The 22,307-nt window shown below is 43.2% G+C and overlaps 1 protein-coding gene across 9 annotated transcripts in view; it reads left to right on the top strand.

The window, feature by feature from the left end:
* schip1 (schwannomin interacting protein 1) overlaps positions 1 to 22,307 on the top strand; it is a 212,651-nt gene that overhangs the window by 148,916 nt on the left and 41,428 nt on the right. For all 9 annotated transcript variants that reach the window (XM_063045853.1, XM_063045851.1, XM_063045854.1 and 6 more), the window contains 2 exons: positions 2,014 to 2,211; positions 12,479 to 12,602. In XM_063045853.1, coding sequence (XP_062901923.1) covers positions 2,014 to 2,211; positions 12,479 to 12,602 — 322 coding nt within the window. The remainder of the gene's footprint in view (positions 1 to 2,013; positions 2,212 to 12,478; positions 12,603 to 22,307) is intronic.

Genomic DNA, 22,307 nt, shown 5'->3' with positions numbered 1-22,307 from the left:
CACATGTAAATAAATGTCTTTTTTTTTCTAGACCTCGTTCCACAATCATTCGCAAATTGAAAATCCTTTCATGGGTACCCTTACCTGCACTCATTAATTTCATTAAGAACTGTCCTTTTTATTCTGCTTAGAAGTATTAATAACAAGATCTTGGAGGCATGACTTATAAGACTTACAGTTCTAAAGTCTGAGCATTTCATGCTCGCTCTTTTCTTTGGGATCATGACAAACCCTGACACCACAAAATCTGTTGGCCACTTTCCTGTTGAGTAGATTGTATTGCAAAGCCTTGCGATCTCCTCAACCTCCGAGTCGCCAAGGTATTTCAACATTTTGGCTGTAATACCATCTACACCACAAGCTTTACCAGTTTTAAACTTTCCATGGTAGAAATCTTAAATAAAACAGAAAAAGTTGGAATCATTTAGCAGTGCGCTCAGCTCCTGTGAAAATGGAAACAGAGATAGTGTTTTGTCGATAACTTGCTTCTCTTTCTGCAGGTGCCGCTGACATAGTGAGTGTTTCCAACCTCACTGGTGTATCTGGCTCCAACTCCTTTGTAATCTGGTCATTTACTAACTCCATTCTTTCACAGGTTGAGTTCAAGTTCCAATTTAATTATCATTCAACCATATATAAATACTCATGAGTACAGCCAGTCAAAACAGCGTTCCTCCAGGGCTAAAGTACAAAGGACAGTACCAACAGTCACACAGCACGAGGCACATGTAAGACAGCAGTAAACACACAGCCACACAAGAAAAATATAATATGCTGTAGCCCAAGTTGCTAAATGACATGTCTCATAGATTGATGGCGCATGAACATTGTCAACAAGAATGAACCCTCAGCAGCCCACAGACAAACGTGCACACATAATCCAGCCTGTCTTCCACTGAGTGAACCAATGGGAGGGGCCTGCCACAGTCCATCATGAATGCCATGCTACACCGCCTCCAGTGTCTCCCCTCCTGGCAGTTGGCATCTTGGTCGTGGAGTTGGGACATGCACAAGTATATAATCCCCAGTCAAAAAATACATGCCCTCAGGCAACAAAATTCTGTGACAAAACATGGCTCTGCAAGCTCAGTGGAGGTCCTGGAAAGAAGAGTTTGTTTACCACAGAGAAAATAATGGGCAGGGAATGGCTAAGAAAGGGAGGGGGAGGGAGCAACTTAAATCACATCCAACTGGAAAAGGTGAGGGATTCTGTTGGACCAAAGTCATCTGGTAGTGCCAGTCGCCAGCAGCAAGGTGTACTCCATTGCTGGCCAGGCTGCAGCCCAGCCCAGCTCCCTGCGTGTCAGTGCTGTGCAACTGCAGTGCTCACCCCAGCCTAGCCAGCACCATCCCTCAAAAGCACATTGCTTGTTGGCCCATGCCCCCAGGAAAACCATGTAACATTGGCATGGCATTCATCATTTCACTTAAGCGCAAGTGCCAGCAAAGGACTGAGCCCTCAATCTGATTCTCAGCAGAGTAGCAGGGAGGAAGGCAATGTTTGTGCAACACTGCTGTTGGAAACGTGTCTCTGTATGTAAAATTGCTGGAATGACCTCTTGTCCTGATTCCACTGGCATTTTCAATGCTGTAAATATATTCTGAGTGAGGTACCAGTATATTTAAAACTATGAATTTTAATACGGAGAAATAACCATTCTATCAACGGGAACAATTTAAGGTCAAGAGGATATTGAATGAGGGTGCTTAGCAAAAATGTCCAAAACTTTTTTTTGTGCTTAAAAACAGTTAAGATCAATAGAGCACTTCCAGAGATAGTGCTACTTAAAAGGGAGCTGGATAATTACTTGAAGGGAAACATTTCAAGACAACATTTGGGAAAAGAACGTCGAGCTGGGTGGTTCTCAAGTGCTCACTGACAAAATGGGACTTAACTGATTAATGAAAGATGGATTCAGTTGCCACAATAGATTGTGGAACACGTGGTTTATGGTGGCATCTGTTCTGCATTCCATTTGGAAAGACTTTACAAAAGATTATCTCTTTCCCTAGAGCAAGCAAAGCTCTTCGTACTCGGACAGAGACACCACAGAGGAAGAATCCGAGTCACTTGACGATATGGATTTTCTTACGAGGCAGAAAAAGTTGCAGGCTGAAGCTAAGATGGCTCTTGCTATGGCAAAGCCTATGGCAAAGATGCAAGTAGAAGTAGAAAAGCAGAACAGAAAGAAATCTCCAGTGGCTGATCTGGTAGGTTCTTACACTGAGCAGTATAAATGTAGAAGTTTTGTTATTTATCTTATATATATGTATACAGGTAGAAGTGACTTTCCACATATAGTGTCCTATACTGCAGTTTAATCAGTTAATTTATTACTGTAAAGCTTTTCTGTCTTTTAAGCTTATCTTAAGTGTTGTGACCATACAGGTTTGGAGAGTAAGTGGTTGTTTTCTCTCTGCCATCTCCCTACAACTGTGTCTTTTAGAATTTTTGTTCAATACTTCCTATCAATCAGTAACATGCTTTGACACAATTTAGTTGCTCAATGATGCAGGAAAGTTGCAAAAATTAGCTAATGTCTGGTGTCCTGAGCAATGATTTTTAATTTCCACATCCCTTGGAGACTGTATTAAATTTTAGTCTTATTCATTAATTCTAAATTACCCTTCAGAGTCAAGTTAAATTTGAAGTGGAATGCAAAAGGAAATCTGATGCATGTTTGTCCTTTTTTTTATTAATAAAGGAAGCTTCCCAGGCAATGCACTTGGTATTTTTATGGTGAGTGCAGATTTGGGTCCTTCCTGTTTATACTCCTTTCTTTTGCTTTTGCCTTCTTAATCTTGAATCAGTTTTGTAGCTGAGCAAGAGAAGTGCAGGACACAGAGGAGATGTACTTGGGATCTTGTCATTGATGTAGATAAAAAGCTACTGTTAAAGATAAAGATACCTTAATGGCATCTTTGTGGAAGATCTTTCTTAGTCTCATAGTAAGTGGCTTCTTTTGATGTGAATTGCTTTCGACTTACAGATTTCATGTTATTCCTTAATTAACTTAAGGTGAAAATCCAGTTGCAGATCAGTTAGCTTTAAAAGCCTTTGGGATAATGATTGAAATAACTCTTTTAAAAAGCTAAAATTGGACATCTTTATTACAATGCTAAGTGCAGACTGTTCCTTGAAAAGCTAGCACTCTTTTTCCTTTAGGGTCATGAATTCAAATTGATTTCACTGAATTGCTGGTTGTGTTGCAGAGAAACATAAATATCAGGAGCAGGCGTGGAAATATGGGTATTCTCCACTGTCATGGCCGATCATTCACCTCTTCCTATGTTTCTGCCTGTTTCTCTGCAGTCCAGGATGAAAAGATAAAACCTATAATTTGTATTCAACAACTTTCCCTTAAAATATTATCGTTGTGCTATCATTATGTTCTTAATGTTCATTTATCATACTGTACTTGGTTTGCATGTTCCAATTTATATTACTTGAGTTCATTTATGAAATGTATAGATTTGATGAAACTTTGAAGTCCCCCAGAAGAACATAAGAGACTGAATCTGGTGCTGTATATTCTCCAAAGATTCTGAGTGATATGAACTTTAGCCTTAACTGAACAATCCTGCTTTCCTATAATTGCTTGGTTTTCCATATCGCTGCAGTGACTAAACGTACAGAACTCTTCTTGGTCATTAAATTCCAAGGACTCTCAGCCATCAGAGAGACACATTCTGCCCTCTCCTGGGTAGCTCAAAATGCCACCTAGTCCATTCTTGTAGAGTTATACAGGACAGGGCCTTCAGCCCATCAAGTCAAGTGCCACTTAATGCTTACTTGATACCTCTGTCCCTCTCTTATTTTACTATTGCCCCACATGCTTGGCCTGCCCCCCCCCCACAGATTCTACCACTCACCTTCGTATGAGGGGCAATTTACCCCAGCTAATTTATCTACCATCTTTGGGAGGAAAATCACATGGTGTCAAGAAGAACATGCAAACCCCCCAGGGACAGCACACAAAGTTTGGACTGAACCCGGGTTGTTAAAACTGTGTGGCAACAGAACAACTAGCTGTGTGACTATGCAGATTCAAAATATTCCCACATCGTTATTCATCCTGAGAAGTCCCTTGGAGCGTTATTAATGAGTGATGACCACCTTTTTCCTTGAAAGGTTCAAAATCTGAAAAGCATTCTTGCCTACAGTTGGGTCCCATTCTCCCTCCCCCGCCACCCCCTACACCCCTCACCCATAACATGCATCTGACTACTGAATAATCTCATCAGCAATTTTGGCAAATGATATTTTAAAGGGTAAATTCATTTCTAGATGCTAGACGCAAATTACAAAATGCTGTTTCACAACCACCCAGCTTTATACCTACATTGTATATTCTCTTGTGATCTGGTATTCTTTGTTACATCTGCATCTGAGTTCATTTCAAAGTTTAGGGTCTTTTTCCCCTTTGCTTAATGTGCACTAAGCTGCTATGTTATGAATTGAAAATACCTTTGCTAAACTAACCGTGATAACCAAATCTTGATTCTGGACCCTTAGCTGATCAACATGTCACTGAAGCAGGCAGACGTGATACTTCGTTAAATCACTTTCAGATTATACAATATTAGAGGAACAGTGGAGCTTGAATTTTGAAAAGATGTTCGAAAATCCTGATTTAAGTATTGAGTAAATGAGCGATACACACACACACACACACACACACACACACACACACACACATATACATATACACACACACGCGCACACACACACACACACACACACACGCACACACTGTCCTTGAAAGTTACCCTGAGACACATGTGATTATGTGGGAGGTTCGCAGTCGAATTATAGGAGCTGAATTGTGCTTAAAACAATCATTAGATTAGCTTTGAGCATGTTTTGGTTAAATAACATTGTACATGACAACAGAATCCTGTATTTTCCACTTGATTTCTGCCAGTTCTTCGGCAGGCTGAGGAAGAAGATGCGATGTGAGCCAAAGCTCCCGATAGTACTGGCAGAGTTGCACAAATTAGGCAGATGCGTTACAATAATATGCAAATGATAGAAATGTATTGCCGACATTGTGCAGTAGCAGTGTACGGCACAAAGGATGTCAGTTTTACCTTGATAGCCAACATTGCACAACAGAACTCTGAAGCTTTTGCACCCAGTTAACATTTTATTATATTTGACAAGTTCAGAGAAATGTGGACAATGTTTAACATTTGTACCTGCAGCATAAGGTTCCTCCCCAGCACATGCATACCTTAAAGATTGAGAATACAGAATTGTGTCTCGTTCTCATTCTGCAGCTCTGTCCATAGAAATATTTTTCTGCATCAGGTCTCCAAGGAGTCTAATCTATAGTAACACTCCATCTTAATACTGGGGAGCTAACCTAATCCATGTAAATCTCTAAGGTAGGGATATTTCAATGGGTGCAGTTCAAATTTTTATCACATGTAGATGTACCCATAAAGAAATGTGCCCTGAATATTTACTATTTTATGTTTTTTTCCTAATTAGCCATTTTTATTACTCTTAACATCAAATTTATCCTAATCTTTACCAAACAGATGCCAGTGCAGACCCAGAGAGTGAATAACTTCATGCTTTGATCTGATAAACACATCAGGCTCTTCAATGTTGACATTAAGATGCAAAATGCCAAAATGCCACAAACCAATTAAAACATTGAAGCAAATAGCATTAATTAGCTGGCCTAATGCAATCTCTTATTTCACTGGTTCTCTTTAAAACTATTTAATGGGATAATTTTGGAGAAGATTTCCCTAGATCTTCTATAAGATTTCTCTTGCTAACTTTTAATCTGTAATGACTCCAAAAATATTAAATGAGCATGTTTAGTTACATTCTCAATGAAAAAAAACCCTTGTGAGCCGTTATGTGACTTTAGCTCACACTAGTCTCATTGACTAGAAACTCCCTCTGAAGTTATCTACTGTACAGAAGAATTACAAAAATATAGCTGGATGGAACCCATAGTTCTGAAAACAGATGCACAAACAGACCCTGTAAAATCATATTCAGTGATAAAAGGGAACTAGTTACGTTGGAAACAACAGGAATCCTGCAGATGCCGGAAATTCAAGCAACACACATAAAAGTTGCTGGTGAACGCAGCAGGCCAGGCAGCATCTCTAGGAAGAGGTGCAGTCGACGTTTCAGGCCGAGACCCTTCGTCAGGACTAACTGAAGGAAGAGTGAGGAAGGGATTTGAAAGTTGGAGGGGGAGGGGGAGATCCAAAATGATAGGAGAAGACAGGAGGGGGAGGGATGGAGCCAAGAGCTGGACAGGTGATAGGCTAAAGGGATATGAGAGGTCCGGGAAGAAAGACAAGGGGGGGGGACCCAGAGGATGGGCAAGGGGTATATTCAGAGGGACGGAGGGAGAAAAAGGAGAGTGAGAGAAAGAATGTGTGTATAAAAATAAATAACGGATGGGTTTCGAGGGGGAGGTGGGGCATTAGCGGAAGTTAGAGAAGTTGATGTTCATGCCATCAGGTTGGAGGCTACCCAGACGGAATATAAGGTGTTGTTCCTCCAACCTGAGTGTGGCTTCATGTTTACAGTAGAGGAGGCCGTGGATAGACATGTCAGAATGGGAATGGGATGTGGAATTAAAATGTGTGGCCACTGGGAGATCCTGCTTTCTCTGGCGGACAGAGCGTAGATGTTCAGCAAAGTGGTCTCCCAGTCTGCGTCGGGTCTCACCAATATATAAAAGGCCACATTGGGAGCACCGGACGCAGTATATCACCCCAGTCGACTCACAGGTGAAGTGTTGCCTCACCTGGAAGGACTGTTTGGGGCCCTGAATGGTGGTAAGGGAGGATGTGTAAGGGCATGCGTAGCACTTGTTCCGCTTACACGGATAAGTGCCAGGAGGGAGATCAGTGGGGAGGGATGGGGGGGACGAATGGACAAGGGAGGTGCGTAGGGAGCGATCCCTGCGGAATGCAGGGGGGGGGGAGGGAAAGATAAGTGTCGCTCCCTACGCAACTCCCTTGTCCATTCGTCCATTCTGACATGTCTATCCACGGCCTCCTCTACTGTAAAGATGAAGCCACACTCAGATTGCAGGAACAACACCTTATATTCCGGCTGGGTATCCTCCAACCTGATGGCATGAACATCGACTTCTCTAACTTCCGCTAATGCCCACCTCCCCCTCGTACCCTATCTGTTACTTATTTTTATACACACATTCTTTCTCTCACTCTCCTTTTTCTCCCTCTGTCCCTCTGAATATACTCCTTGCCCATCCTCTGGGTCCCCCCCGCCTTATCTTTCTTCCCGGACCTCCTGTCCCATGATCCTCTCATATCCCTTTTGCCTATCACCTGTCCAGCTCTTGGCTCCATCCCTCCCCCTCCTGTCTTCTCCTATCATTTTGGATCTCCCCCTCCCCCTCCAACTTTCAAATCCCTTACTCACTCTTCCTTCAGTTAGTCCTGACGAAGGGTCTCGGCCTGAAACGTCGACTGCACCTCTTCCTAGAGATGCTACCTGGCCTGCTGCGTTCACCAGCAACTTTTATGTGTGTTAGTTACGTTGGAAGCCCATCTTAGAACCATAGAACCATAGAAACTACAGCACAGAAACAGGCCCTTTGGCCCTTATTGGCTGTGCCGAACCATTTTCTGCCTAGTCCCACTGAACTGCACACGGACCATATCCCTCCATACACCTCCCATCCATGTATCTGTCCAATTTATTCTTAAATGTTAAAAAAGAACCCGCATTTACAACCTTGTCTGGCAGCTCATTCCATACTCCCACCACTCTCTGTGTGAAGAAGCCCCCCCTAATGTTCCCTTTAAACTTTTCCCCCCTCACCCTTAACCCATGTGCTCTGGTTTTTTTCTCCCCTTGCCTCGGTGGAAAAAGCCTGCTTGCATTCACTCAATCTATACCCATCATAATTTTATATACCTCTATCAAATCTCCCCTCATTCTTCTACGCTCCAGGGAATAAAGTCCTAACCTATTCAACTTTTCTCTGTAACTGAGTTTCTCAAGTCCCGGCAACATCCTTGTAAACCTTCTCTGCACTCTTTCAACCTTATTTATATCCTTCCTGTAATTTGGTGACCAAAACTGAACACAATACTCCAGATTCGGCCTCACCAATGCCTTATACAACCGCATCATAACATTCCAGCTCCTACACGCAATACTTCGATTAATAAAGGCCAATGTACCAAAAGCTCTCTTTACGACCCTATCTACCTGTGACGACATTTTTAGGGAATTTTGTATCTGTATTCCCAGATCCCTCTGTTCCACTGCACTCCTCAGTGCCTTACCATTAACCCTGTATGTTCTATGTTGGTTTGTCCTTCCAACGTGCAATACCTCACACTTGTCAGTATTAAACTCCATCTGCCATTTTTCAGCCCATTTTTCCAGCTGGTCCAAGTCCCTCTGCAGGCTCTGAAAACCTTCCTCACTGTCTACTACACCTCCAATCTTTGTATCATCAGCAAACTTGCTGATCCAATTTACCACATTATCATCCAGATCATTGATATAGGTGACAAATAACAATGGACCCAGCACTGATCCCTGTGGCACACCACTAGTCACAGGCCTCCACTCAGAGAAGCAATTCTCTACCACCACTCTCTGGCTTCTCCATTGAGCCAATGTCTAATCCAATTTACCACCTCTTCATGTATACCTAGCGACTGAATTTTCCTAACTAACCTCCCATGCGGGACCTTGTCAAAGGCCTTACTGAAGTCCATGTAGACAATATCCACTGCCTTCCCTTCATCCACTTTCCTGGTAACCTCCTCGAAAAACTCCAACAGGATGGTCAAACATGACCTACCACGCACAAAGCCATGTTGACTCTCCCTAATAAGCCCCTGTCTATCCAAATGCTTGTAGATTCTGTCTCTTAGTACTCCCTCCAATAACTTACCTACTACTGACGTTAAACTCACCGGCCTATAATTTCCCGGATTACTTTTCGATCCTTTTTTAAACAACGGAACAACATGAGCCACTCTCCAATCCTCTGGCATTTCACCCGTAGACAGCGACATTTTAAATATTTCTGCCAGGGCCCCTGCAATTTCAACGCTAGTCTCCTTCAAGGTCCGAGGGAACACTCTGTCAGGTCCCGGGGATTTATCCACTTTAATTTTCCTCAAGACAGCAAGCACCTCCTCCTTTTCAATCTGTACAGTTTCTATGGTCTCACTACTTGATTCCCTCAATTCCATAGATTTCATGCCAGCTTCCTTAGTAAATACAGACGCAAAAAACCTATTTAAGATCTCCCCCATTTCCTTTGGTTCCGCACAAAGCCAACCACTCTGATCTTCAAGAGGACCAATTTTATCCCTTACAATCCTTTTGCTCTTAATATACTTGTGAAAGCTCTTTGGATTATCCTTCACTTTGACTGCCAAGGCATCCTCATGTCTTCTTTTTGCCCTCCTGATTTCTTTCTTAAGTATTTTCTTGCACTTCTTATACTCCTCAAGCACTTGATTTACCCCCTGTTTCCTATACATTTCATACAACTCCCTCTTCTTCTTTATCAGAGTTGCAATATCCCTTGAGAACCAAGGTTCCTTGTTCCTATTCAATTTGCCTTTAATCCTGACAGGAACATACAAACTCTGCACTCTCAAAATTTCCCCTTTGAAGGCTTCCCACCTACCAATCACATCTTTGCCAGAGAACAACCTGTCCCAATCCACGCTTTTTAGATCCTTTCTCATTTCTTCAAATTTGGCCTTCTTCCAGTTCAGAACCTCAACCCTAGGACCAGATCTATCCTTGTCCATGATCAAATTGAAACTAATGATGTTATGATCACTGGAACCAAAGTGCTCCCCTACACAGACTTCTGTCACTTGCCCTAATTCGTTTCCTAACAGGAGATCCAATATTGCATCCGCTCTAGTTGGTCCCTCTATATACTGATTTAGAAAACTTTCCTGAACACATTTTACAAACTCTAAACCATCTAGACCCCTAACAGTATGGGAGTCCCAATCAATGTATGGAAAATTAAAATCCCCTACCACCACAACTTTATGTTTCCTGTAGTTGCCTGCTATCTCTCTGCAGATTTGCTCTTCCAAGTCTCGTTGACTATTGGGTGGTCTGTAATACAATCCCACTAATGTGGCCATACCTTTCCTGTTTCTCAGCTCCACCCATAAGGACTCAGTAAACAAGCCCTCTAATCTGTCCTGCCTGAGCACTGCTGTAATATTTTCCCTAACAAGCAATGCTACTCCCCTACCTTTCATTCCTCTGCCTCGATCACATCTGAAACATCGGAACCCTGGAATATTAAGCTGCCAGTCCTGCCCTTCCTGTAGCCAAGTTTCAATAATTGCTACAACATCATAATTCCATGTGTCAATCCACGCCCTCAACTCATCCGCCTTCCCCGCAGTACTCCTAGCATTGAAATATATACACCTCAGAAGATTTTTACCACCACTCACAACCTTTCTATCAGCGGATTTGCTTAAACTTTCAACCTCATTTATTTTCACCCCAGCCACACCGTCAGTTCTGGCACTCTGGTTCCCATCCCCCTGCAAATCTAGTTTAAAGCCTCCCCAATAGCACTAACAAACCTCCCTGAAAGGATATTAGTCCCCCTGTGGTTCAAGTGTAACCCGTCTCTCTTGTACAGGTCCCACCTGCCTGCCCCAGAAGAGGTCCCAATGATCCTGAAATCTGAAACCCTGCCCCCTACACCAGTTCCTCAGCCACTTGTTCCTCCTCCAGAGCATCCTATTCCTACCCTCACTGGCACCTAGCACAGGTAGCAATCCTGAGATTACCACCCTTGAGGTCCTGCTTTTCAACTTCCGACCAAGCTCTCTATACTCACTGTCCAGGACCTCTTCACTCTTCCTTGCTATGTCATTGGTACCGATATGCACCACGACATCTGGCTGGTCACCCTCCCACTTCAGAATGTCATGCAATCGATCAGAGACATCCTTGACCCTGGCACCTGGGAGGCAACAAACCATCCTGGATTCTCTGTCACGACCACAGAACCTCCTATCTGCACCTCTAACTATCGAGTCCCCTATCACTACTGCTCTCCTCTTTCTCCCCCCTCCCTTCTGCACTGCAGAGCCAGACTCAGTGCCAGAGATCCGGCTACTGCAGCTTGTCCCAGGTAAATCATCCCCCCCAACAGTATCCAATGCGGCATACTTGTTGTTGAGGGGAATGGCCACAGGGGAACCCTGCTCTGCCTGCCCTTTCCTCTTCCCTCGCCTGACAGTGACCCAATTTCCTGTCCTCTGCTCCTTTGGCATAACTACCTCCCTGTAGCTACTATCTATAATCTCCTCATTCTCCCGAATGATCCGCAGGTCATCCAGCTCCTGCTCCAGTTCCCTAACGCGATTTGTCAGGAGCTGCAGCTGGATGTACTTCTTGCAGGTGTCGTTGTCAGGGGCACTGGAGGGCTCCCTGACTTCCCACATCCTGCAAGAGGAGCATTCCAACATCCTGCCTGGCATTCTCACTGCACTAAACAATCTAAACAAAAAACTTACCGGAACCTACCCTGGCCTCTGCCTGTTCTCGCCGAAGCCTGTTTGAGCCAAAGCTGTCCCACTCTGACTCAGTCCACTCCAACGATGGCCGCTGTATATGGTGGTCTGCTTTTTAAACCTTGGCGCGCTACGTCACGCGCCTGCGCAGTGCAGACCCTTTTCCTCGAGCAGTTTTTAAAAAAAAAAACGACTTTTTCGACCCGAATTCTTCCGCTCACTTCTTCAGCTACTTGCTTCGACTGAAACAAGAACCGTTGAAATTTTTTCTTTTTAAACCTTGGCGTGCTATGTCATGCGCCTGCGCAGTGCAGACCCTTCTCCCCGAGCAGTTTTTTTAAAATAAAACGACTTTTTCGACCCAAATTTTTCTGCTCACTTCTTCAGCTACTTGCTTCGACCGAAACAAGAACTGTTGAAATCTTACATTCTAAGCATCGGGGAAAACACAGGAAGATTCTCAACCAAGTCCTAACTTCCTTTTCAGAAACATCCATGTACATACGTATATATTTTTTAATTTTTTTGTTATTTTAGAGATACAACATGGTAACAGACCCTCCCTGCCTAATGAGCCCACACTGCCCAATTACACCCATGTGATTAACTAACTTGCCATCTGGTTTGTCTTTGTAATGTGGAGTAAACCAGAGCACCCAAAGGGAACCCACGTGTTCACAAGGAGAATATACAAACTCCTTAGACCTTAGCAGGAATTGAACGCAGGTTGCTGCCACTATAACAAGTTGCGCTAACCGCTGAAGCGCTGAAGTACCATGTCGACAATAAGCTACTATACCACCCCATTAGGTACGATCTCATTGTCTCTAACCTAACGTTCCTTTGACACGAGAATATTTCCAGTAGAATTGCAAATTACTTTATTGATTGCTGTTTGTCGGTGCTGTTACTAAGTATGTTGTTTTTTTTCCCTCCCCAGTTGCCTCACATGCCCCATATTAGTGAAAGTTTGATGAAACGGAGTCTCAAGCCCACAGACTTGCGTGACATGACTCTTGGCCAGCTGCAGGTTATAGTCAATGACTTACACTCCCAGATAGAGAGTAAGTATTTCATTTTCTACCCCTGGTTTGCATTGCAGAATGTACATGTGTCATACAGATGCTCGGCCACTGCATCGGTTGCAGTTGTAGAACGTGATTGGAACTGGCAGAGAGGAAGTAGAAGCAAACGAAATACCATTATGAAGTACATAAGAAGATACGAGGAGAGATGATAAAAAGCCTGATCAAGGCTGTTGGGTTTAATGTATTTTGCAGAGGAATGAGAGATGAGAATGATTACCTGCTCTGGAATTACTTAAGCATTGGGCTCAACAAGGATTCTAATGTCAGACTGCAGTCAGGAAATCACCTGTGAGCATTTCTATGAAGTTTGGTCTCCTGCTTTCAATCATGGTTACATGAGTTTTATGAGCTTCCTGACAGTTCCTTGTGGAACTGCTGCATTTCTCAAGTAAACCTCAGCTTCCCTCTCCTCTCCAATCTGGACCATGTTAGTTCCCATACCAGTGGATCAGCTGAGCGCGCACATCAGGCGTTTCCAATTTAATCCAGATGGTTAATTGTTGAACTTGCTGGAACATCAAAGGAAGTTTCCAGTTTGTTTATTCACCCAAGTCATGGTATGTGTCATTATTTTTATGACTTATGATCTCAATGCCTTTCCCCCACCCCCACCCCAAATTTAAACATCAGGAACTGTAAGTAGGAAAGAATACAGGATTAATTGAAATCCACATAGCTCTTGCCAGTAAATACTGCAGTGTGTTCGCAGATCTGAAGTGAGCTTTTCCAGATTTCAGTGCAGCACTCTAATGTCAGACTGCAGTCAGGAAATCACCTGTGAGCATTTCTATGAAGTTTGGTCTCCTGCTTTCAATCATGGTTACATGAGTTTTATGAGCTTCCTGACAGTTCCTTGTGGAATTGCTGCATTTCTCAAGTAAACCTCAGCTTCCCTCTCCTCTCCAATCTGGACCGTGTTAGTTCCCATACCAGTGGATCAGCTGAGCGCGCACATCAGGCATTTCCAATTTAATCCAGATGGTTAATTGTTGAACTTGCTGGAACATCAAAGGAAGTTTCCAATTTGTTTATCCACTTGAGTCATGGTATGTGTCATTATTTTTATGACTTATGATCTCAATGCCTTTCCCCCACCCCCAACCCCAAATTTAAACATCAGGAACTGTAAGTAGGAAAGAATACAGGATTAATTGAAATCCACATAGCTCTTGTCAGTAAGTACTGCAGTGTGTTCGCAGATCTGAAGTGAGCTTTTCCAGATTTCAGTGCAGCACTCTAGTCAAGCTAATATTAAGTGCAATAATTTTTAAAATGAAAATTGAAAATGAGAAACTATGTAACAAAAGTTAATTTTTCATTTGGTGCCACTTTGAAAAGATTTTCTATGTTTCAGGTATGTGGCAGTTTTATTTTACCTCTACATTGTTTTAACCCCTTCAACATTATGATAATTACTGTAGATTTTGGTTAATTGGGCCATTGGTTAATCGGGGCAGCCGCTTATTAGAGACAACTCTTAAAGAATAAAAACTAATCGAAACAATAGGCAGGATTTCCTTCATTTATTTGGGGCACCATGAAGATTAATTGGGGCAGGGTGCTGTTGCCGAACAGTGTCTAACTGGCATCAGTCATGTGCACTTGGCGAGCCATTAAACACAACACCAATGCTCAAGCAAACAGATTTTAAATATCATCAGTTGTGTGTATTTGTGTTCAAAAAGCAGTGATTTTTGTCACCGACAGCTGGCGAGAAATAATAAGATCATTCAAAACTGCTTTTGCTCACTGCGGTTTCAACATTCATGCTTGGAGATGCCAGAAGAAGCCAGAAGTGAAGATTAAATGATATCACTACTTCAACAAGTTAGGACCTATGAAGAATTTGAAGGTATCGACAATCATCTTGAACATTACATTGAAACTGAAGATCTGGCAAATGCAATCAATGATTGTTTTGTATAAAGGCAGTCCATTATCTGCACTAGGTGTCTGCACTGACTTTGTTCATTTACAGACAACATGACGCAGATGAAATCCTCCATCAATAAGTATTAGGAACTAATACACAGTTTTATAGTACTGCTGTAGTATTGGTAGTGTTCTAATCTCTTCTATATTTCATTTAAATATAATTTGTTACTCAGTTTGTCTCTTCAGTATCAGGTTTATTATTACTGACATATGTCATGAAATTTGTTGTTTTGCAGTAGTATTTTGCAATACATAATAAAAACTATAACATACAATAAGTACATAGAAAAAGAAAATTAAATTAAATAAGCAGTGGAAAAGTAGAGGGAGAAAATACTGTGGTAGTATTCCTGGGTTCAGTGTTCATTCAGAAATCTGATGGCTGAAAGGAAGCAGGTGTTACTAATACGTGTGTGTGTGTGTGTGTGTGTGTGTGTGTGTGTGTCTATCTTCAGGCTCCTGTACCACCACCTTGATGGTAGCAATGAGAAGAGAGCATGTCCTGGGTGATGGGGTTTTTAATGATAGATGCCGCCTTTCTATGGCATCGCTTTTTGAAGTTGCCCTCAGTGGTTGGAAGGCTAGTGCCCATGATGAAGCTGGCTGAGTTTACAATTTTTTGCAGCTTTTTCCAGTCTTATACAGTGGCCCCTTCATACCAGACAGTGATGCAGCCAGCTTGAATGCTGTCCATAGTGCATCTGTAGTAATTTCCAAATATCTTTGATTCATCAAGGTTCCTCAAACTCCTAATGAAATATAGCTGCTGTTGCATCTTTTTTGTAATTGCATCGATATGTTGGGCTCAGGCTAGATACTCAGGGAGCTTAGCACTCAGGAACTTAAAAGTGTTCACCCTTTCCAATTCTGATCCCATGAAGAGGACTGGTGTATTTTCCCGAGACTTCTCCTTCCTGAAATCCACAGTCATTCACTCAACCAGCTGTTTTCGCTCACTCCTGTGCGCCTGCTTGTCATCATCTGAAATTCTGCCAACAATAGCTGTTTCATCAGCAAATTTATAGATGATGTTCGAGCTGTTCATAGCCACACATTCATGGTGGTAGAGTAGAATAGCGGGCTAAGCACGCATCCTTGAGGTACTCCTGGGTTGATCGTCAGCTGGAAGATGTTATTTCCGATCTCCCAGTGAGGAAGTCAAGGATCCAGGTGCTGAGGGAGGTACAGAGGTCCAGGCGTTGGAGCTTGTTGATTGGGACTGAACTGTAGTCAATAAACAGCAGCATGATGTAGGTGTTACTGTTTATCCGGGTGATCCAAGGCCGGGTGGAGAGCCAGTTAGAAAGGCAAATTTCCTGCTTAGGCAGGAGTTGATCTGGTCATGGCCAACCTTCAAAGCAGTTCATCACAGTGGATGTGAGTGCCACTGGGTGATAATCACTGAGGCAGCTCGTCCTGCACTTCTTGGACACTGGTATGATTGTCACCCTTTTGAAACAGTTGGGAACCTCTGACAACAGCAGTGAGAGATTTAAAGATGTCCTTGAACATTCTTGCCATTTGGTTGGCACAGGATTTCAGGGCCTGGAGCCTGGTGAGTGTTCACCTCTTGACAGATGTTCTAACGTTGGCCTCCAAGACAGAGGTCACAGGGTCACCAGATGCTGTAGGGATTTGCACAGGTGTAGTTTATAGTTTTATTCTCCATTTCAAAGTGTATAGAAAGAGTTGAGCTCATCTGGGGGTGAAGCATTGCAGCTAGTCATGATAGGTTTTGCTTTGTAGGAAGCTATGGCATGCAAACCATACCAGAGCTGACGTGCATCAAATTCTACCTTTGACCACAATCAGAATTGTTTTTTTGCCCATAAAATAGCCTTCCATAGATCATAATTGCATCGGGCAAAAATGCAGTCAGTGGAATGCACTGCAAAGTAAAAGGGGGACAAAATTGAACAGGTGACAAATACGGAACTGAAGTTGTTATATTTGAGTGCACGGAGAATATGGAATAAGGTGGATGATCTTCTAGTACATTTAGAGATTGGCAGTTAAGACTTTGTGTGTATCACTGAGTCATGGCTGAAAGACTTTTGTAGTTGGGAGCTTAATATCCAATAATACAAAATCTATTAAAAGTACAGGCAGATAGGTAGAGGGGGAGGAGGGGCTCTATGGTTTAAAAAAAAACTAGACAACGGGGTGACCTGTTGGGGCACCCTTTGAGAGAAGGGTAGTACAGTCTGATGTGACCAGAATGAACATTAAATTTTCCTAAATGCTATTGGTACCACTTTGCTTTGGAAACTGAAGTAGAAAACCTCAGTTTATTAAGGAAGAACGATGCGTAGCAAAGCAAATACAGCTGTTCCTCCTTTAATGAAGGACACTTTTGATGGCATCATTTCTGGTTTATCTGCCACCCCTGTGCCTCTCTTTGTCATTCTGGAGATGTGCAGTCCTTTCATCCCCCGCCTCTTCATCTCTTCTGCTGTTTGTTGTTTGTCTCTGATCCTGGAAACGTGAATTTCTCAGCTCCTTTGTCTGTTCATCTCTCCTTCTGTGCCTGTTTTTGTCATTCTGGAGACATGCAGCCCTTTCATCCTCCGTCTCTTCGTCTCTTCTGCTGTTTGTTGTTTGTCTCTGATCCTGGAGACATGTAAGCCACTCCTCCTCTCTCTTCTTCTCTCATCTTTTTTTGTCCTGACTCTTTGATCCTGGAGTCGTACAGCCCGGGCCTCATCTGATTCTTGTTCTTTCCCTCTCCTTGCCGCTTCCCGATGATGCTTGGCATCATCTCTTGACCATAATGACCCCCTTTCCTTTCTATGCAGCATAATTAGGCTGACCATTTTTTTTTTTTACCCCAATGCTGGATAGAAGATAGGAAGCAGTAACACCAAAGGATGCTGATTATTCCTGGTGATGTGGTTGGCGCTCTCCTAAATGGACGTGATATAGTCACTGCTGTCCTTTGACGGCAGCAAAGGGGTTTATGGGTGTCTCAAAGTACGTCATTACAATAAGATTTAATTATCTCTTGTTGATGGGTGGCAGTTAGATCTGTCCCAATCTGGCACATGCTGGTGGTGATTAGCAGAATGTGACCCCTGGAAATAGAGCTGCCCTGCCCTTTTGCTCCAGTAGGTGTCGCTGCTGAGGCTGGCCATGCGCATGTGTCAGGCTGTCGTGTCCCGATTTCCATGATGGCGGATCGGCTCTCATGTTAAAAGGGAGCCTGTTGATTTTTGCGAATGAGCAATTTTATTCAAATATACAACCCTGAACTTTGCCTGCATTCTGTAAGTTAGCGCATTTTAATTCAATTTAGCGAAAAAATTTGCCGCTGTTATGCACTGTTTGCGCTTATTGGAGGTCACAAACCGACAAATGACAGAGTATGAGAGTTTTAGTAGTAGATAGATGAAATTAAATCTTCAGAAAGAGGTGACATAGGATCGGAAGATGTAGCATCCTTATAGGTAGAGTTAAGAAACTGCAAGGGTAAGAATTCCCTGATGGGAGATACTTACAGGCCTCCAAACAGTAGCCAGGATGTGGTCTACAAACAACAGCAGGAGATAGAAAAATCTTGTCAAAAAGGCAATGTTATGGGAGATTTCAATATGCACATAGATTGTGGAAAATCAGAATGATGCCGTATCCCAAGAGAGAATTTGTGGAATTCCTCTGAGATGGCCTTTTGGAGCAGCTTGTGGTTGGACCCACCAGGGGATCAGCAATTCTGGATTGAGTGTTATGTAGTGAACAGATATGATGAGGGGACTTAAAGTAAAGGAACTCTGAGGAAACAGTGATCATCATATGATAGAATTTAACCCGCAACTTGAGAGGGAGATGCTAAAGTCAGATGTATCAGTATTGTAGTGAAGTAAAGGGAATTACAGAGGCACGAGAGTGTAGCTGGCCAAACTTGTTTGGAAAGGGACACTGGCACAAATAATGGCTGCAGTTTCTGGGTGCAGTTCGGAAGGCACAGGATAGATGCATCCCAAAGAAGTATTCTAAAGGCAGGATGACGCAAATGTGGCTGGCAAGGGAAGTAAAGCCGACGTAGCAGCAAAAGGAAGGGCACATAATAGAGCAAAAAATAGTGGGAAGTTAGATAATTGGGAAATTTGTAAAAAAAAACCAACAGAAAGCAAACAAAAGAAAACTGTAAGGGGAAAAGATGAAATATGAAGGTAAGCTAGCCAATAATATCAAAAACGATCCAAAAATGTTTTCAGATATTTAAAGAGTAATAGAAGGGTAAGAGTAGATATTGGACTGCTGGAAAATGACGTTGGAGAGATAGTAGTGGGAGACAAGGAAACTAAATAAGTATTTTGCATCACTGTGGAAGACACCAATAGTGTGCCGGAATTCGGGAGTGTCAGAGGCAGAAGTGAGTGGAGTTGATATTACTAGGGAGAAGGTGCTTGGAAAACTTGTAAGGTCTGAAGGTAGATAAGTCACCTGGACTTGATGGACTACATCCCGTGGTTCTGAAAGAGGAAGCTGAAGAAATTGTGGAGGCTTGTAAAATGGTTGTTCAAGAATCAGTAGATTCTGGCATGGTTCCGAAGGACTGGAAAATTGCAAATGTCGCTCCACTATTCAAGAAGAGATGGAGGCACAAGAAAGAAAATTACAGGCCAGTTAGCCTGACTCAGTTGTTGGGAAGATGTTGGAGTTGATTGTTGAGGATGGGGTTTCATGGCAGTTGGAGGCAAATGACAAAATAGACCAAAGTCAGCATGGAAAAATGTTGCCTGACAAATCTGTTGAAATTGTTGGAAGAAATAACAAGCAGGATAGACATGAAGAATTGGTGAATGTTGTTGAATTTGGATTTTCAGAAACCTTTGACATGAGGCTGCTAAACAATATAAGAGCCCAGGGTATTACAGGAAAGATACTAGCATGGATAGAGCATTAGCTGATTGGCAGGAGGCAAAGAGTGGGAATAAAGGGATCTTCTTCAGATTGGCTGCTGGTGACCAGTGGTGTTCCACAGGGATCTGTGTTGGGACTGCTTCTTTTTACGCTGTATGTCGGCGATTTGGATGATGAAATTGATGACTTTGTTGCCAAGTTTGCATACAATATGAAGATAGGTAGAGGGGCAGGTAGTGTTGAGGAAGCGGAGAGGCACCAGAAAGACTTGGACAGATTGGGAGTGAGGGAAAAGGAGCGGCAGATCGAATACAGTTTTTGAGAAGTGTATGGTCATGCATTTTGGCAGAAGGAATAAAAGCAAAGAATATTTTCCTAAACGGGGGGATAAAGTTTAAAAATCTGAGGTACAAAGGGTCTTGTGAGTCATTGTGCAGGATTCCCTAAAGGTTAATTTGTAGGTTAAATCAGTGGTAAGGAAGGCAAATGCAACGTTAGCATTCATTTTGAGAGGACTGGAATGTAAAATCTAGGATGTAGTGCTGAAGCTGAGCTGCTCTTAAAAAGACGTCTCGTAGACGTTCTAGAAATTCCCCCTCTTGGAATCCAGCATTAAACTCAGTTTCCCAACCTACCTGCATTTTGAAATCCCCTATTAGAATTAGAATTTATTTAAATCTTACATCCATTCCACAACGTGAGGGTGTAAAAATCTTTGTGTTATGACTCCATCACAATGTACAGATGTGAGTTTAGAAGTCTCATGGCTTGTAGAAAGAAGCCTGTTGGTCCGGGCTTTAATGCTGCAGTACCGTTTGCCAGATGGAAGCAGCTGGAACAGTTTATGGTTGGGGTGACTGGTGTCCCCAGTGATCTTCTAACCCTTCTTTCTGCTGCTATAAATGTCCTCAGCGGAGGGAAGTTCACATCCACAGGTGCACTGGGCTGTCCGTACCACTTACTACAGTGCCCAGCGATCAAAGTTGGTGCAGTTCCCGTACCAGGTGGTGTTACAGCCAGTCTGGGTGCTCACAATGGTGCCCCTGTAGAAGGTCTTGTGGATTTGGGGGCTCATGCCAAACTTCTTCAGTTGCCTGGGGTGGAAGAGATGCTTGTGTGCTGTTTTTGCCACAGAGCCGGTATGTACAGTGCAGGTGAGATCATCAGAGATGTGTATACCGAGAAACTTGAAACTACCCACCCTCTCAACTGCAGATCCATTGATGTTGATTGGGGCGTTCCTGTCTCTGTTCCTTCTGAAATCCACAATCAGCTCTTCTGTTTTTTGGACACTGAGGGAGAGATTGTTATCCTGACACCACTGTGTCAAGGTGTCAACCTCTCCTCTGTAGGCTGTCACATCACCACTAGAAATAAGCCGATCAAAGTTGTGTCATCTGCGAATTTGATCAGCAGATTGGAGCTCTGTGTGGCAGTAAAGTCTTTCATCTTTTACCAACAGAGCAATGCTGCCCCCTCTGCCTACCTGTCTGTCCATTTGATACAATGTGCATCCTTGGACATGAAGCTCAGTCATGATTCGGTGATGCCTACAACATCATACCTGCCAATCTGTAACTGTGCTACAAGTCCGTCTATTCTGCGTACTGCACGCATTCAAATATAACACCTTCAGTCTTGTATTCACCCTTTTCAATTTCATCTGCCTTTTACATTGCAACTCATCCTGTTGACTGCAATTTTGCCCTATCAACAGCCTCTCCTCACTACACATTGCCTCTGTTTGTAGCCCAACTAACTCATCTTAAGAATGATCATGCTGGTTCCCATCCCTCTGCCAAATTATTTAAACCTTCCTGAACAATTTCAGCCAACCTGCCCGCAGGGATATTGGACCACCTCTGGCTCAGGTGTAACCTGTCCCTTTTGTACAGGTCATACCTTCCACAGAAGAGATCCCAATGATCTATATATATGAACCCCTGCCCCTCCCAGACTTCCCACATCCCACATCAGTTCCTCAGCTGCCAAATCGTCCTATTCTTGCCCTCACTGGCATGTGGCACAGGGAGCAATCCAGAGATTACTATACAGGAGGTCATGTTTTTCAGCTTTCAACCAAGCTGTCTGATACCTCTCTTCAGGACCTTCTCACCTTGTCTACCTTTGACATTGCTGCCATTATGTACCAAGACTTCTGACTGCTCACCCTCACCCAATCCAAGACATTCCTGATCCTGGCACGCGGGATGCGACATACCATCCAGGTGTCTCTGTCACACCCACAGAACTTTGTCTGCTCCTCTGACTGTGGAATCTCCTATCAACACTATAGTCCTCTTCACCTCTCTGCTCTTCTGAGCCACAGCACCAGACGCAGTGTCAGAGACCCAGTCACTTCCCCTCCTCCTCCTCCTGACAGTCACCCAGTTACCTGTGACGACCTCCCTGTAGCTGCTGTCTATCACCTCCTCGTTCTCCCATATGGGTTGAAGGCCGTCGAGCTGGAGGTCTCCCAGACTTCCCACATCCCACACACTGTACAAAACACAGCTCCTGGAGCCATTCTCACTAAAATACTATGCCCTAACAGGTGAGGAATGAACAAATAATAGAAAGAGAGTAACTTACAAGATATTTTACCTCACCCGAGCATGATGACCCAAAGCCACTCTAAACACTGGCACACTCACAACAATGGCTGCTCTGCTTGCACCAGTGCTATTTTTGTTGGCCCTTTCTAATGAATCCCTGTTGCTGGTTGTTCGCTCCTCAACTTAGAGAAGGTGCTACGAAGCTCTGCATTTTAAATCTTGAATGCAGTCTTGACTGAAAGCTACCTCATTTTACGCACTACCTCTTGCTGACTGGTCGCTCCTCAACTCAGAGAAACCACTGCGAAGATCTGGCTTTAAAATCTCAATT

This window comes from Mobula hypostoma, chromosome 4 (genome assembly GCF_963921235.1).
Source record: "Mobula hypostoma chromosome 4, sMobHyp1.1, whole genome shotgun sequence".
In the NCBI taxonomy this organism is placed as follows: domain Eukaryota; kingdom Metazoa; phylum Chordata; class Chondrichthyes; order Myliobatiformes; family Myliobatidae; genus Mobula; species Mobula hypostoma.
This window is presented reverse-complemented; position numbering and strand designations above follow the sequence as displayed.